The following is a 15,950-nucleotide window of genomic DNA, read 5'->3' as shown; positions in this document are numbered from 1 at the left end:
GCTGAATGAGAGGCCAAAATGATAAAGAGAAATGACTCCCATTTCCCAATTGTTCAAATCAATCTGAAGGATTTTATAGAGGAAACCAAGCATTTTGGAGAGTGGGCTGTCTATCTGGAGGGTTTGCATGAGCAGTAGGTAAGGCAAGTGTTAGGCAGTTGGAAAGCTGAGGATACCCCAGACTGCTGGGCTGGGTGAGGGTACTAGTTTCCACATTTACTGCTGGAGGAAGAAAGGAGGGAGTTTGGATAAACTGGAGACACCTGATTTCTGCTTTACAAGTGGAAGAAATAATGGAGAAAAACAGGTGAGGGTGGGAAGACATCTGTAGCCAAGTTTTAGTCCTTCTATCTCTTCCCATGTTAGACAAGAATATGTAAGTGTTCAGGCACTAGGCTGATGTGTACCGCAAATACAGCCCCAGACACGTTCCTCATTAACAGAACTCTGATTTTGTTCGCAGTTCTCCAACCGGCCCTGGATGACAAACCTGCCTTCCCAGCCTCCCTTGCAGCTAGAGAGATCACTATGACAGATTTCTAACCAATAAGGCATAGGGAATTTCTGGGAAATTTTTGCTTTTGCGGTCAAAGAGAACAGATTTGTCTGGTATTGTCCTTTTCCTCCCCTTTCTTTGGACTTTGATTAGATCATTAACACTGAAGCTACAGCTACAGCTGTAGCAGCCTTCTTTTGACCCAGAGGAGACGGCCAAGAAAATCACAGAGCCTTGACATTAACGGGTGCTGGCAGGCCTGGCTCCTCCAGACTTCTTATGAGAAAACCAGCTCCTGTTTGGTTTTTATTTACTTGCAGCTGAACGCATTGATTGGTAAATGATAAAAGGTTTATGCATAACATTAGTGAGAGGTAGAATTGTAAAAGGAAGTTAGTGCCTTGCTTGGGATCCTTGATTTTGGGGTTAAAATATTTGGACTCGAGTCTGTAGCCATTTAGCTGTTCGTGGACTTCTGAAGGTAATGATTAAACATGTGATACTTGAAAGTACAAGTGTCTTAATTCAGTGATCGATATGGGAAGCAGGGTAGGGAGAATGTTGTGAGAATGATAAGCTCAGAAGTAATGAACAGGGCTTCCCTGGTTGCGCAGTGGTTGAGAGTCTGCCTGCTGATGCAGGGGACGCGGGTTCGTGCCCCGGTCCGGGAGGATCCCACATGCCATGGAGCGGCTGGGCCTGTGAGTCATGGCTGCTGAGCCTGTGTGTCCGGAGCCTGTGCTGCGCAACGGGAGAGGCCACAACAATGAGAGGCCCGTGTACAGCAAAAAAAAAAAAAAAAAAGTAATGAACATGCAAAGAAAATAGAGGAAAAATACACAGTGAATGTGCTAGCAGAGGTCATCTCTGGGAAGTGGATATGTAGTTGCCAGGTAAAAGATGGAGATTTTTACTTTTCATTTTTCTTTACTTCTTTCAGTATGATTTTTTGAATAAATTAAGGATTAAGAAGTCTGGGCTTCCCTGGTGGCGCAGTGGTTGAGAGTCCACCTGCCGATGCAGGGGACACGGGTTCGTGCCCCGGTCTGGGAAGATCCCACATGCCGCAGAGTGGCTGGGCCCTTGAGCCATGGCCGCTGAGCCTGCGCGTCCGGAGCCTGTGCTCCGCAACGGGAGAGGCCACAACAGTGGGAGGCCCGCGTACCGCAAAAAAAAAAAAAAAAAAAAAAAAAAAAAGTCAAGAAGTAGAAAGTAGTATGAATATCAGAAATAGGGACCCAATTTTGAAGGAAATATTATGTGTTCCATTTTAGACATACTCAGTTTGAGATTACCAAGTTCATATGATTGCAAGAGAGTAAGTGGCTTTTGGTAAGTATTCACAAATCTGTGAGATTTGAATCTGTGTCACTGGTTCTCAGCCTTTCTTGTGCATTGGCATCTCCTGGAGAGCTTGAAACCAAAACCGATGTGGAGCCCCACTCCTGAGTTTCTTTTGCACTGATCTTAGGGAGGGCGCGGGCATTGATATTTTTCTTAAAAAAAAAAAAATCCTCCCAGGTAAATCAACTCAGCAGCCAGTGTTGGGAACCATTGCTGTTCAAGTTGATGAAATCTTCAGGGGAGATGGTGTGGTGTGGTTCTCAGCCCTGACTGCACAGTTGGAATCCACTTGGGTAAACTTAAACAAACAAGCGCCCCCCTGCTCCATCCTTCTGGGATTCTGGAATGGGGTCCAGTTTAATGTTTTTTAAAAACCTCCATGGTTGAATCCAGTGTTTGGCCAGGGTCAAGAACACAGATGCCAAGGGGGGAAGTGTAGAGGCTCAAGGAAAAAGCTCGGCATTACCCAGATTCTCTTATTTTTCCACCATTTAAACTCTCCTCCTTCCTCCAACTTTGCTCTTCCATACTTAGTAAAAACAGCGAGAAATTAAAGCATGGTAGCCTGGCTCTAGTATTATCCTTCAAATTACCTGGAATGGAGAGAGAAACTGGGTTTACCTTAACTGCCAGCAGTGTCTATGGTACTGGTCCCAGGAAAAGAAAGAAGATGGCGTACAATCTTGGTTACACAGAGCCAGGGCTCATGGAGAATTGGCATGTCGGTCAGTATACAATGGAGTAACTGGTTCTCTCAGCCCCTCCCTTTCCTGCATCCCCACCATACTGGCTCTCTGCTGTTTCCTGTACATGCCAAGTGTGTTCCCACCTCAGGGCCTTTGCACTTGCTCCCTCTGCCTGAAAGACTTTGCCCCTAGATATCTAAATGACCTACCCTCTTCATTCAAGTTTCTGCTCAAATGTCACCTCATCAGGGAGGCCTTCCCTAACGCTTCTATCTAAAATAATCCTTCTCTTTCCCACTCTATCCTTTCAAGCTGCTTTCATTTTCTTCTTCATAGCACTAATCACCTCCTGACATCTATTTATCTGTTTATTTCTTTATACTGTTTTTCCCCCTCGCTAAGGGGACTCCCCTGAGTTTCTTTGTGCCTATAGCAATACAGGTACATAGTAGCTCAAAAACTGTTAGGTTAAAAAAAAAAAAATTGTTAGGTTAATATGTTACTGAATTGATCAGCCAGACCTGTGCCGGGGTCCTAGCCTGGGCCAAGACCCCAGTTTTTTCCCCAGGGAGCTTCTTTTTCCAATCAGATTGTGCAGCCAATAACAAAACCAACGCTGAGATTGGAACAGCACAAGCTTCACTCAGTGGTTAAAGAATGGAGAAGTGGGAACCTAGTTCATTAATCAACTTCTCAACCCAAGTTGGGCAGGTTGTATAGGAGGGTCAAGGTAAAAGGGAGGGAATTGGAAAGAGTGGGAGGAATATTCATGAGTTATATGAGAACAGGGGTGTGATTTGAACCCAGAACTGATGCAGCTCTCCTTTTCAGTCCTTGTACGTGCTTTTCCGGTTGTTGTCATGGCAATTGTCAACTGTCACGGTGCTGGTGAGGGTGGCATTTAGCTAACTTATTACAATGAGCGTATAATGGGGCCCAGGGTCTAGTGGAAGTCACATCTTCCTCCATCTTGGGCCTACTTGGTTCTAACCAGTTCTTGTTTTTTTCTTTCAGCTTCGTCCTGAAACTTAGATGAGTTTCTATTGGTTTCTATTCAAGGGAGGGGAAGGGGTATGATTCTGGGGCGACAACCTTCGTAACAGAATGAATGAATAACAGTTGTTCACAGAGGCTACCACCTGTCTTTGGCCGGCAGCAAGTGTGCCTGAGAAGGAAGGCTGAGCCCTTGCATCTTGGTATCTGCTGTGCTTGTTTAGTGCACTACCTGAGCCACTGTGCTGGTGCAGTGTTCACTGAGTGAATAAAAAGGCAAAATACTAAGAATAATAAAGCAGGTGAGGAAGGAAGAAGAGTGAGGGAAGGAAAAAATAAAAAGAATCACCCTACAGTTTGATATGAGGCAAAGCCATAGTCTTGTTTTTAAAATATTCTATGCAGATTGTTGTTGGAATAAAGTTGTATATATTCCATTGCCTATTGGTTTCATGGCAGGTAGGGTTACTGGAAAGCCTAGAAATCCTGAAAGGTAGATGGACCCTGTGTGGTTTGCTTCTTGTTGATTAGCTAATGATAGAATTGTTTGTTTGTTTTTTTCACATCTTTATTGGAGTATAAATGCTTTACAATCAATCTTGTGTTAGTTTCTGCTGTACAACAAAGTGAATCAGCTATGTGTATACATATATCCCCATATCCCCTCCCTTTTTCGTCTCCCTTCCACCCTCCCTATCCCACCCCTCTAGGTTGTCACAAAGCGTCTAGTTGATCTCCTTGTGCTATGCAACTGCTTCCCACTAGCCATCCATTTTACGTTTGGTAGTGTATATATGTCAATGCTACTCTTTCACTTCATCCCAGCTTCCCCTTCCCCACCCCCTATGCCCTCAAGTCCGTTCTCTATATCTGCGTCTTTATTCCTGCCCTGCCACTAGGTTCATCAGTACCACTTTTTAAAATTCCATATATATGCATTAGCATACGGTATTTGTTTTTCTCTTTCTGACTTGCTTCACTCTCTGACAGATTCTAGGTCCATCCACCTCACTACAAATAACTCAGTTTCGTTTCTTTTTATGGCTGAGTAATATTCCATTGTATATATGTGCCACATCTTTATCCATTCATCTGCTGATGGACACTTAGGTTGCTTCCATGTCCTGGCTATTGTAAATAGTGTCTCAGTGAATATTGGGGTGCATGTGTCTTTTTGAATTATGGTTTTCTCAGGGTATGTGCCCAATAGTGGGATTGCTGGGTCATATGGTAGTTCTATTTTTAGTTTTTTAAGGAACCTCCATACTGTTCTCCATAGTGGCTGTATCAATTTACATTCCCACCAACAGTGCAAGAGGGTTCCCTTTTCTCCACACCGTCTCCAGCATTTATTGTTTCTAGATTTTCTGATGATGGTCATTCTGACTGGTGTGAGGTGATAGATACCTCAGTGTAGTTTTGACTTGCATTTTTGTGGTTTTGATTTGCATCATTGTGGCTTTGATTTGCATTTCTCTAATGGTTAGTGATGTTGAGTATCATTTCATGTATTTGTTGGCCATCTGTATGTCTTCTTTGGTAATGATAGAATTGTTTAGCTAATGTTAGAAATAGCAAGTGGAGGAATTCCCTGGTGGTCCAGTGGTTGGGACTCCACACTTTCATTCCCGGGGCCCGGGTTTGAACCCTGGTTGGGAAACCAAGATCCCGCAAGCTGTGGGGTATGGCCAAAAAAAAAAAAAAAAGGAAGAAATAACAGATGGGAGGTTGAGATTTTTTTTAATCTTTTTTTTTTTTTTTTTTTGCGGTACGCGGGCCTCTCACTGTTTTGGTCTCTCCTGTTGCGGAGCACAGGCTCCGGACGCGCAGGCTCAGCTTCCATGGTTCACGCACCCAGCTGCTCCGCGGCTTGTGGGATCTTCCCGGACCCGGGCACGAACCTGTGTCCCCTGCATTGGCAGGCGGACTCTCAACCACTGTGCCACTAGGGAAGCCCTATCTTACTTTTTTGTTTTTCCCCCCTCCCCTTCCTCCCTCCCTATCTTACTTTTTTTTTTTTTCCCGGTACGCGGGCCTCTCACTGTTGTGGCCTCTCCCCTTGCGGAGCACAGGCTCCGGACGCTCAGGCTCAGCGGCCATGGCTCACGGGCCCAGACGCTTCGCGGCATGTGGGATCTTCCCGGACCGGGGCACGAACCCGTGTCCCCTGTATCGGCAGGCGGACTCTCAACCACTGCGCCACCAGGGAAGCCCCCTATCTTACTTTTGAAGAACCATGCAAATTACTGGTTTTGCCACTGGGAAAAAAAAAAAAAAAAAAAAAAAAGCTAAGGTCTGTTGCCTTTGCAATATTTCAGATGTATCCAGAATTCAGGGATAAAAAACTCACCCCTTCTACTCACTCTCTCTGCTACATTTTCACCTACTTTCATCTTTCTGCTTTTGTTTTGTATCTTACTGCTCTCCCGTTATTAAGAAACTTTTATTAATAGTGTTAATAGGTACAATTTTGCACTAAGTTTGTCTTACTATATTGATATAGTTCTAGATTTTTCTTAGCCCAGGATCCCCCCAGCCACTTTTCCAAAAAAGCTAACTAAAGCAAAAGAACAGGTACTTCCTTGTGGAAGAATATTGTGAAACCATTCATGTAATAAAAAGTTTATGTTAGAATTTCACTCACTTTAAATCCCGGCCATCTTCTGTGAATGAGTCTGTCATTCATTATGGAGTGCATCTGAAATCAACCAAAGTTATTTTCAGCATTTAAGAAAACTTTACTGCTTGTGTGCCGGGCACTGTGCTAGGGCTGGAGATTTAACTGCAAATACTCTAGCCAGATTTCTTTTTTTTTTTTTTTTTTTTTTTTTTGCGGTATGCGGGCCTCTCACTGCTGTGGCCTCTCCCATTGCGTAGCACAGGCTCCGGATGCGTAGGCTCAGTGGCCATGGCTCACGGCCCCAGCCGATCCACGGCATGTGGGATCTTCCCAGACCGGGGCACGAACCCATGTCCCCTGCATCGGCAGGCGGACTGTCAACCACTGCGCCACCAGGGAAGCCCCAGATTTCTTATCTAAACAGTCAAGAAGGATTGACAAGCTTTTTGAATGGGCCAGATAATAAATATTTTTGGCTTGAGGGTCATCAGGTTTCTGTCACAGCTAATGGACCATGCCATCAGGTGAAATTTGCCCAACATCCTACCTAGTCTAGAGGATAAGGGGAGAGAAATGGAATTCAAAGATCAAAACAATTTAGCTGGAGTAAATTTATTTTCTTGCACTTAGTAAAGGGTTTTAGGTTAACTTACTTACTTGGATTAAGTACTGATAGAAGAAAGTTTTTCCCCAAAGTTTTGCATTTTACTGGCATATTCCAAAGTAGCGTTACTAGACTGGCCTGAAAATTACAGTTAATATGTTGTCCTTAATGCCTTATACTTTGTAATGTGAGCTTTCTGGTTGTTTTGAAATAAATACCATTTTTATGTTATTTGGCAGCCTGAATGGGAGGGGAGTTTGGGGGAGAACGGATACATGCATATGTATGGCTGAGTCCCTCTACTGTGCACCTGAAACTATCACAACATTGTTAATCGGGTATACTCCAAGATAAAATAAAAAGTTAAACAAACAAAAAGTAAATAACATTTGTAGCCTAAATGTTTTTCTAAAAATAACTATCATTCCTAATATATCAAATGACTAAAGCAGCTATAAAGCAGTGAATTAATCCGAAGTAATTAGATTATTTGAAAAATAATGATCAGAGCTGGTGATACAAAGTGAAATTCTGTATTTGATTTTGGGGGGCAATGACTACTTTTGTGTATAGAAAGAAGTGGAGTCTGATCTTCCTTAGAACCTATTAACAGCTTGAACTTGTCCTTGGTTAGTTTTGTTTTTAAGTGGTCTAAAAGCTCCTTCCCCTGTGGTTTTTGTCAGTATTCTACCGCTATTGTATAGTTAGTGGTGCTATTGTCTATGATCCGGATGCTTACGTGTTGGCCATTTGTAATAGGCAAGCCGGCTGTGGAGAGCTGGTGAAATGGGGCTGTGTGAAGTTGTTTCCTATTACTCTTATTTATCTTTCTTTGAATAAGGGGTCCTTTGTTCACTGTTTCCTCAATACAGAATAGAGGATTTATATCTTAGTGTTCAATCTCTACTTCTGTTTTCAACGAGGAAAACATTTGCTTCACTCTGCTTGCTGCCTGTCCCCTACGACGCACCCAGAGGGTTTTGGAAGCCTTCTGCCAAGAATTCTTTGGGGGAGCTGGAGTATAACCATCCCAAGAGCTGCAGTTCTTAATGACATTCTTTTTAGTTTAACAAGTCATCGTGAGTGTTGCTGTTTTCATTCTAAGACCCCTCTTTCTTCTTTCTCGAAGGATCCACATGGGTTCTGTGGTGGGAGTGAAGAAGAGATGTTCTTTTAGCGTCATTTAACTCCATCTGCTCTTTGGTCCCTGTTTCTAAATGCCACTGAATTTTGGTTCTGATATTTGTTCGGCAGTATACATTGCAGAGATCTCTCTTTTTTTTTTGCTGTGCCCTGCGGCCTCTGGCTCTTAGCTCCCTGACCTAACCACTGGACCGCCAGGGAATTCCCTACATTGAAGAGACTTTAAACAACAGTCCAAATTCTGAACGCAGGCATGATTTGCTTCTCTCACACGGTGTTAAGTTTCTGCGTTAGTTGCCAACATTTAAAAGTCAAATGACGGCCAGTGACTTAAATTATATCTGTCTTTTTACCCTCTGTCTCATCTAGCCATGGATGTTCAGTTACTTTTCTTTAATGGTGCTGATTTTCTTCCCCCAGGCTAAAGATCTAATAATCACACCAGCCACCGTTTTAAAGGAAAAACCAGACCCCAATACTCTGGTTTTTGGAACGGTTTTTACGGATCACATGTTAACAGTGGAGTGGTCCTCGGAGTTTGGATGGGAGAAACCACACATCAAGCCTCTTCAAAACCTGTCATTGCATCCAGGTTCGTCGGCTTTCCACTATGCGGTGGAAGTAAGTACTTGGGAATTAATGATGGCGACATGCTTGGTCTTCACTGGGGTTACTAGGTAGCTCCCCCGCTCAAATAGCTTTAGGGCAGCAGGACTTTACCGTATTAACTAGAGGCAATCATAAATGGCCTGTAAACAGTTGTATTGAGGGTAAGTCTTAAGAACTAAATTTTCAGATAATCTTGAATTTTTTAACATCTCAATTAAAAAATCATGTAGCTGGTAAGCACGCTGTAGGGTATACAGAAATAAAAATATAATGTGCACATGAACTTGTAACATCGGCTTATAATATCATTTAAAAACTTATTTAGAGCAAATGGGAATGACAGTTGACCAAAAAATTAGCAACCAAAAAGCCTGTACTGTTAATATTTCACTAAATCACCTCTCTTAGATCTTCTAATGATTGAGGAGAGGTCATTGAGTACAATATTATATTTAATTTTAATGCTAACTGCATGGTTTTATGACAGCAATAACTTGTAGTTAGGCATGTTAAGGGACATGTAATTAAATGTCATCCTTCAGGCACGAGTGGGATAATTATAAGCATAAAATATTAAATAGTTAGAGGGTGCTTCTCTGGTCCTTCTCAGGATACACACTTAGCCAAATACACAACACACTCCCCATTCCCTTGACCCCAGTATATTTTACTCTTTTTTAATGTGTTAAATATCTTTCCTAGAATATTGGGGTATAGAAATGAAGCAATGGCCTACTTACTAGGAGACTAAAAGGTGGTAATAGTAAATATTCAGAATGATAATGATAAAATAACTACATTTGTTTATTGAAATCCTGCAATATGCCCTGTACCTAGGTATCTTATACGGGTCATTTCATTTAATTGTTTTAAGTGAAAAAGCATATGGTTAATTATTCAGGTTCTGGAGTCAAACTTCCTGGGCTCAAAGCCTGTCTGTGGTGATATTATTTTAATCCAAAAGTGAACGTACGAATAATCTCCTTGGATTTCTTTCTCCTCCACTCATCAGCCCTACTGATTTTAGAATCCTATTGATTTTATTTTTAGAGCTACAATTACATGTGGTTTTGTTGATTTCACAAGTAGTTTTTGATAAATATGTGAAGATTTCGAAAAGTGAAGGAGAGACGTGAAGTGTGAGTAGGGAACCTGGATGAAAGAAAATGCAATTTTATTACAGTTACTTCATTTTTCAGGTTGATATTAATATTTAGTGAGATAAAACATAATTTGAAAAACTGGAAAACATGTACTATTTAATGAATACTTATGAATGAGTGCCCACGTAGCTACCACCCGAGTAAGGAAATAGACCTAGACCCTTTGAGCATCCCAGAAGCCTTCTCGTGTCCCTTCCGCATCATAAACCCGTATCTTCTGGCACTCGTTATTCTTACTTTTGTGGTAACTTTGCTTTTCTTTTCTTTTTGGATTGTATGTATCTCTAACACTACGGTTTTGCTTCTTTCTGAACTTTGCATAAGTGGAATTATAGTGTGCATGCATGTGTGTGTGTGTGTGTGTGTGTGTGTGTGCGCGCGCGCCCGTGAACCTGTTTGAGCTCAGTGTTATGTGAGCTCTAAGCATCCAGGACCAACCCTAATATCTGTGGGTCCTGGGACAAATGTACAAGCAGAGCCACCCCAAAGTCCACCCTGTATCTCTTTCTGTCCTGGCTCCATCCTGTACCACAGGGGGCCTCGTGCACACACGTAGATGCCCACACCACTTGCAAATGGATGACCCTTGGCCATCTTTGGACTGAGATGTGGACATCCTAGTAGTCCTGTCTGTTCTTAAGAGGATGAAACCAAGGATGCCCATTGAGGCCCTGAAAATAGGATCAGGGCCATTTGGGTAGGGAATTCTGGGGAACTGAGTACTTGGAGTCTGTCTAGAAAAAGGATTCAGCCAACTACTTGCTCCAAGGGGGTCACAGCTGGAGAAAGACAGGGGTGAGAGCCCCTCTGAAGTGTGAGGCTCCGGGCAGAGGCCCAGGTTATCTGGGTCAAAGCGTGGTAGGTACCACATCATACGCTCCTTGAAGCAATAGGATTCCGTTACGTGAATATATTCAGTCTGTTGTTGACGTGCGCTTGTGTGGTTTCCTTTTCTGTGAACATTCTTGTACATAGTATGCTGGTGTGCTTGTATACATGTTTCTTTAAATCAGCAGTTCTCAAAGTGTGGTCCACAGACCCCTGGGCTCCCCTTTCAAGAGATCCCGTGTCCCATGCATCGGCAGGCGGACTCGCAACCACTGCGCCACCAGGGAAGCCCTGTGATGACTTTTTGATGTGTTCATTTGCTTATTCTGAACCACAGTCCCCAGAATAACATTTTTCGTCTCCTGCTGGGGATGGACTACAAGGACATTCTCTTGTGAGCACTGGAGGACATAGGAAGGCAGTGGCAGTTTTGTTGCGTACACACGCCTTCTTCTAGTTATTCAGTCACACACTAATTTAGGTGCTGTTTGAAGGAATTTTGCAGATGGGGTTAAAGTCCCTAATTAGTTGATTTGAAGTTGATCAAAAGGGAGATTATTCTGGGTGAGCCTGACCTCAGGACTTCCACGCAGCAGCTAGGCCTACACATGCACTCAATCTCTTCCGCTGCCCCTCCTTCCTGACTCACTTGCAGATGGACTGCAGCCCACACCTCCTGGGTCCAGCCTGCTTGTGATCTTCTCCTTCTCACAGCCTGTCCTACAGATTTTGGACTTTGCTTAGCCAGCCTCCACAAATGCGTTGGGCATTTTATTCTAATAAATCTGTAAATGTCATACGTATTTCTTTTCTTTTTTTGTTTTTTTAAAATAAATTTATTTATTTTTGGCTGCGTTGGGTCTTCGTTGCCGTGCGTAGGCTTTCTCTAGTTGCGGCGAGCGGGGGCTGCCGTTTGTTGCAGTGCACGGGCTTCTCATTGCGGAGCATGGGCTCTGGGCACGCAGGCTTCAGTAGTTGTGACACACGGGCTCAGTAGTTGTGGCTCGCGGGCTCCAGAGCGCAGGCTCAGTAGTTGTGGTGCACAGGCTTAGTTGCTCCGTGGCACGTGGGATCTTCCCAGACCAGGGATCGAACACGTGTCCCCTGCGTTGGCAGGCGGATTCTTAACCACTGCGCCACCAGGGAAGTCCCTGTTTTACGTATTTCTACTGGTTCTCTTTCTTCTCAGTTGAACTCTGACTGACGGACCATTGAATTTTAAGGAATTAACAGAGTATGAAAACCTCATTGATGGGGTTTGATTCCACAGTGTAACTAACCTTTAAGGGACTGCCACTTGTCAAGTTTTGGAGGAGTATCAGAGAAGAAAATCCACAATTATCTGAAAAGGTATCAAAAATACCTCCTTTCTCAACCACATATCTATGTGAGACTGGGTTTTCTTTGTGTACTTCAACCAAAACAACATTTCAAGAGATTGAATGCAGAAGCAGATATGAGAATCCAGTTGTCTTTTGTCAAGCCAAAAATTAAAGATTTGCAATAATTTTAAAACAATGCCACACTTAACATTCATTCTCTTGGAAAATATAGATAATTTTAATGAAAATATTTTAACATGTCATAGTTTATTGTTAATAAATAAATAAATTTAAAATTTCTCACTACTGATAATGGTAAATATTAATAGAATTACCTTATAAATAAAAGCTCTTTGGGACCTTTATAATTTTTAAGAGTGTAAAGACATCCTGACACCAGAAAATTTGAGAAATGCTGCTTAAGGGTCTAGGAATATGCTGCTGGTACTGGATATTAGCTTCATTTTTACACAAAAAGGGTAACTATTTTCCATAGTGATTTTACCAGTTTTTACACCCACCAGCCATGAATTAGCAACCACATTCAACCATGACTCATCAACCTTGCCAACTCTGAGTATAACCTGATTTTAAATTTTTAGCCAGTTTAATGCAATGGCATATTATTGTGTTGTTTATTTCAATGGATATCTCTTTATTTGAAGTCCCTGCTTGTTTCCATCTTTTGCTCACTATTGTGTTCCCTTTCTTTTTGATCTTCAGAAGTACTTTATATATTTTAGATATGGGTCCTTTATCAGTTACGTGTTTTAAGTATCTTTTTCAACACTTTTTATTCTCTCCAGAATTTTTTGATGACAAGAAGTACATTTAAATTTTAAAAAGTTGAATTTATCAATCTTTGCTTTATGTTTGGTCCTTTTGTGTCTTGCTTAAAGACTCTTTTTCTATTCCTAGATTATGAAGACATCTTCCTATATTATTGTATGAAGTAGGGTCCAATTTTGTATGAAGTAGGGTCCAATTTTTTTTTTTCCCCTACAGATACCCAATTGTCCCAGCACCATTAAAAAGACTGTTCTTTTCCTCCTGATACATTTTGTCACATCTTAACATATACACATGGGTCTGCTTCTCGATCTCCACTTGCATTCCATTGTCTTGTCTATCTGGATCTCTATTCTGTTTCATCATTTTGCTTGTCTATCTGGACAAATGCCGCACTGTCTTTATCTCCAAATCATTATAATGAGTCTGGATGTCTACTAGGACAAATCCTTCTGTTTTTTCAAGAGTGCCTTGGATATTTCTTGGTCATTTGCTTTTCCATATTACTTTTAGATTCAGTTTATCATGTCAGTCAACTTTTGTCATTCAGTTTGTTACAAGAAAAATAAATGCCCTGACATGATTTTCATTTGGATTGCATTAAATATATAAATCAATTTGGAGAGAGTCTTTATAATATTGAATCTTTCAATCTATGAGTGGCGGATTGCTTTCTACATTTAGTTATGTCTTTAATGACTTGGTAAAATTTTATAGTTTCCTTATGGGTCTTTCACTTACCTTAGATTTTCCCCACTTAAGTATTCCTTTTAATTCTACCGTAAATAGTGTTTGTATTTTCTAACTGCTGCTGTTACATGGGAATATAATCTTGTATCTGGTTACTTTGCCTAAACAGATAATTTCAAAAGATTATATCAGTTTTTGTGTATTTTCTACGTTTAATCTTATCTGTGTTGCATGATCTATGACAGTTTTATTTTTTTTCTTCTCCTAACTTTATGCTTTTTATTTTATTATTATTATATTGGTAGTACAATATTGAATTAAAGTAGTCGCAGCAGGCAGTGTGTGATGTTCTCAATCTGAAAGGAAAGCTTTAAATTTTACCATTTTAATAGATAAACAACAAGGACCTACTATATAGCACAGGGAACTATTATCTTGTTATAATCTATCATGGAAAAACATCTGAGAAAGAATATATAATGTGTATATATGTATGTGTATATATATATATATATATATATATATATATATATATATATATATAAAACTGAATCACTTTGCTGTACACCTGAAACTAACACAACATTGTAAATCAACAATGTTCCTGTTCAATTAAAAAAAATTTTTACCATTTTAAGTATAACGTTTGCTACAAGTTTATTTCTCACATAAGGAAGATTCCTTTTTTTCTTAGTTATCCAGGAAACTTTTAAAAATCATAAACGAATGTTCAGTTTTATCAGATGCATTTATTACAATGAGATGATCATATAGTTTTTTCCACATAAACTCTTCATATAATGAATCTCATTACTGTATTTTCTAATGTTAAACCCAACTTCTATTACTGGGATAAATCCAGCTGAGTTAGGCTGTGTTATCCTTTGTGTATTTTGCATCTGTATTTTTCAAGTGAGATTATCATACAATCTTTGCATAAATTTGAACTTATATCAAATGTGTATAATTTTTAAACCGGGAAGTAAATTGAACTCTACGAAGTTACCTTCTTTATCTCCAGTAAAGCTTCTTGCCTGAAAGTCTATTTTGTTTTATATTTAGCAATATAGCCTCACCAGCTTTATTTTAAAAGGTATTTGTACGATATATTGCTCTCTGTGCTTTTTTGGGTTTCAGATGTTATCAGCTGAGTTAATCTGACAACCATATCTTTTAATTAAGGCTTTAGTCCTACTACATTTAAAAAATTACCCATATATTTGCACTTCAACCAAACGTCTCAGTTTTTGCTTTTTAATTGTGCTCCAGGATTTATATGTCTTTTCTCATGTAAGCTTTAAGGCTGTAAGCATCTAAAGGCCCTCCTTTTCATTCTCATTCAGTTCAACATATTTTCTAATTTCCATCATTTTTCTTCTTTGACTCACACTTAATATTAAGTAATGGGTTTCTTCTCCAAAATGTGGATATCTTGGGGTTATAGCTTCGGTTTTGATACCTAGCTTATCTTAAGGTCAGAAAACATGTGAAAAGAACATGCCTTCTACAGGTGGTGTGCACAGGGCTCTGTGTGTCCATTAGGTTAGTTTGTTGTTCTTGTTCAAATTGTCCATATCTTTACCATGTTTTGGCCTATTTGTTCTATCAATTACTTAGAGAACCTGTGGTAAAAATTTCCCTTTTTTTTTTAAATTTTAATTTTATTGCAGTGTAGTTGATTTACAGTGTTATGTTAGTTTCAGATGTACAACAAAGTGATTCACTTACACATATACATACATTCATCCTCTTTTAGATTCTTTTCTTATGTAGGTTATCACAGAAAAAAATTCCCTTTAAAATGATTGATTTTCCTCTTTTCTCTGTATTTGTCAGTATGCACTAAATTCAAAGCCTTTTCACGTCCCTGCCCATGTTTGTCTGTGGCAGCTCCCTGAGAAGGTGGCATGGCCCTAACATAGTGTAGTCTTGACCTGCTTGGTTTCTGTGATTTGGGAGACTGAACCAGCTCTGGTCACATCTAGATTACCCGCTCTCCAGAGTTCATAGGAGCCAGATAAAATGAAAAGATACGTGGGTGTTTGGGGGTGGATTGGGGGCCGGGTACTGCAGGGCCTTTGATTCCATTTCTATTTTCTAGGCAGTCAGTCAGTCCATGTTGTGTGGAGATGTTTTCTTCCAGCCTCCACTGATGTGTGTTAACATCTGGCTCCTGTTAAGCAAAGGATAGCTCTGAATTCCCACCAGATCTTGGTAATAAAGGGACTTCTTATGATCCCAGTGACTGTAACCAGTCTGTCCGGCTCTTCTAGATTTAGGGTCTGTGTCAGTAGCTTTACATGGTAAAGGAGATGAGGGCCCATAGAAAAGTCAGTCTTTTGAACACAGGGATTGTTTTCATTTAGTTACCTTGTAACATTTATTTCTCTTTTATCTTCAGTTATTTGAAGGATTGAAGGCATTTCGGGGAGTAGATAATAAAATTCGTCTGTTTCGGCCAAGGCTCAACATGGATAGAATGTACCGGTCTGCTATGAGGGCCACTTTGCCGGTATGTATATTTAGGAGTTTCTCTTGTGTTTCTCTTGCTGTAATGGGTCACTGAATTCCACCAGACAAACCATTTCTGAATACTTAGATCAGTATTTGGTATAAACCATATGAGTACTGAATTTCTTTCTGATCTGTTTTTTAATCAGTGA

General features: G+C 40.6%; 1 protein-coding gene across 4 annotated transcripts in view; it reads left to right on the top strand.

The window, feature by feature from the left end:
• The window catches only part of BCAT1 (branched chain amino acid transaminase 1), a 214,205-nt gene that overhangs the window by 38,755 nt on the left and 159,500 nt on the right, over window positions 1-15,950 (top strand). For all 4 annotated transcript variants that reach the window (XM_067695920.1, XM_067695922.1, XM_067695921.1 and 1 more), the window contains 2 exons: window positions 8,307-8,507; window positions 15,689-15,799. In XM_067695920.1, the coding sequence (XP_067552021.1) occupies window positions 8,307-8,507; window positions 15,689-15,799 (312 nt within the window). The remainder of the gene's footprint in view (window positions 1-8,306; window positions 8,508-15,688; window positions 15,800-15,950) is intronic.

Source organism: Pseudorca crassidens, chromosome 11 (assembly GCF_039906515.1).
Source record: "Pseudorca crassidens isolate mPseCra1 chromosome 11, mPseCra1.hap1, whole genome shotgun sequence".
Taxonomy (NCBI): Eukaryota; Metazoa; Chordata; class Mammalia; order Artiodactyla; family Delphinidae; genus Pseudorca; species Pseudorca crassidens.
This window is presented reverse-complemented; position numbering and strand designations above follow the sequence as displayed.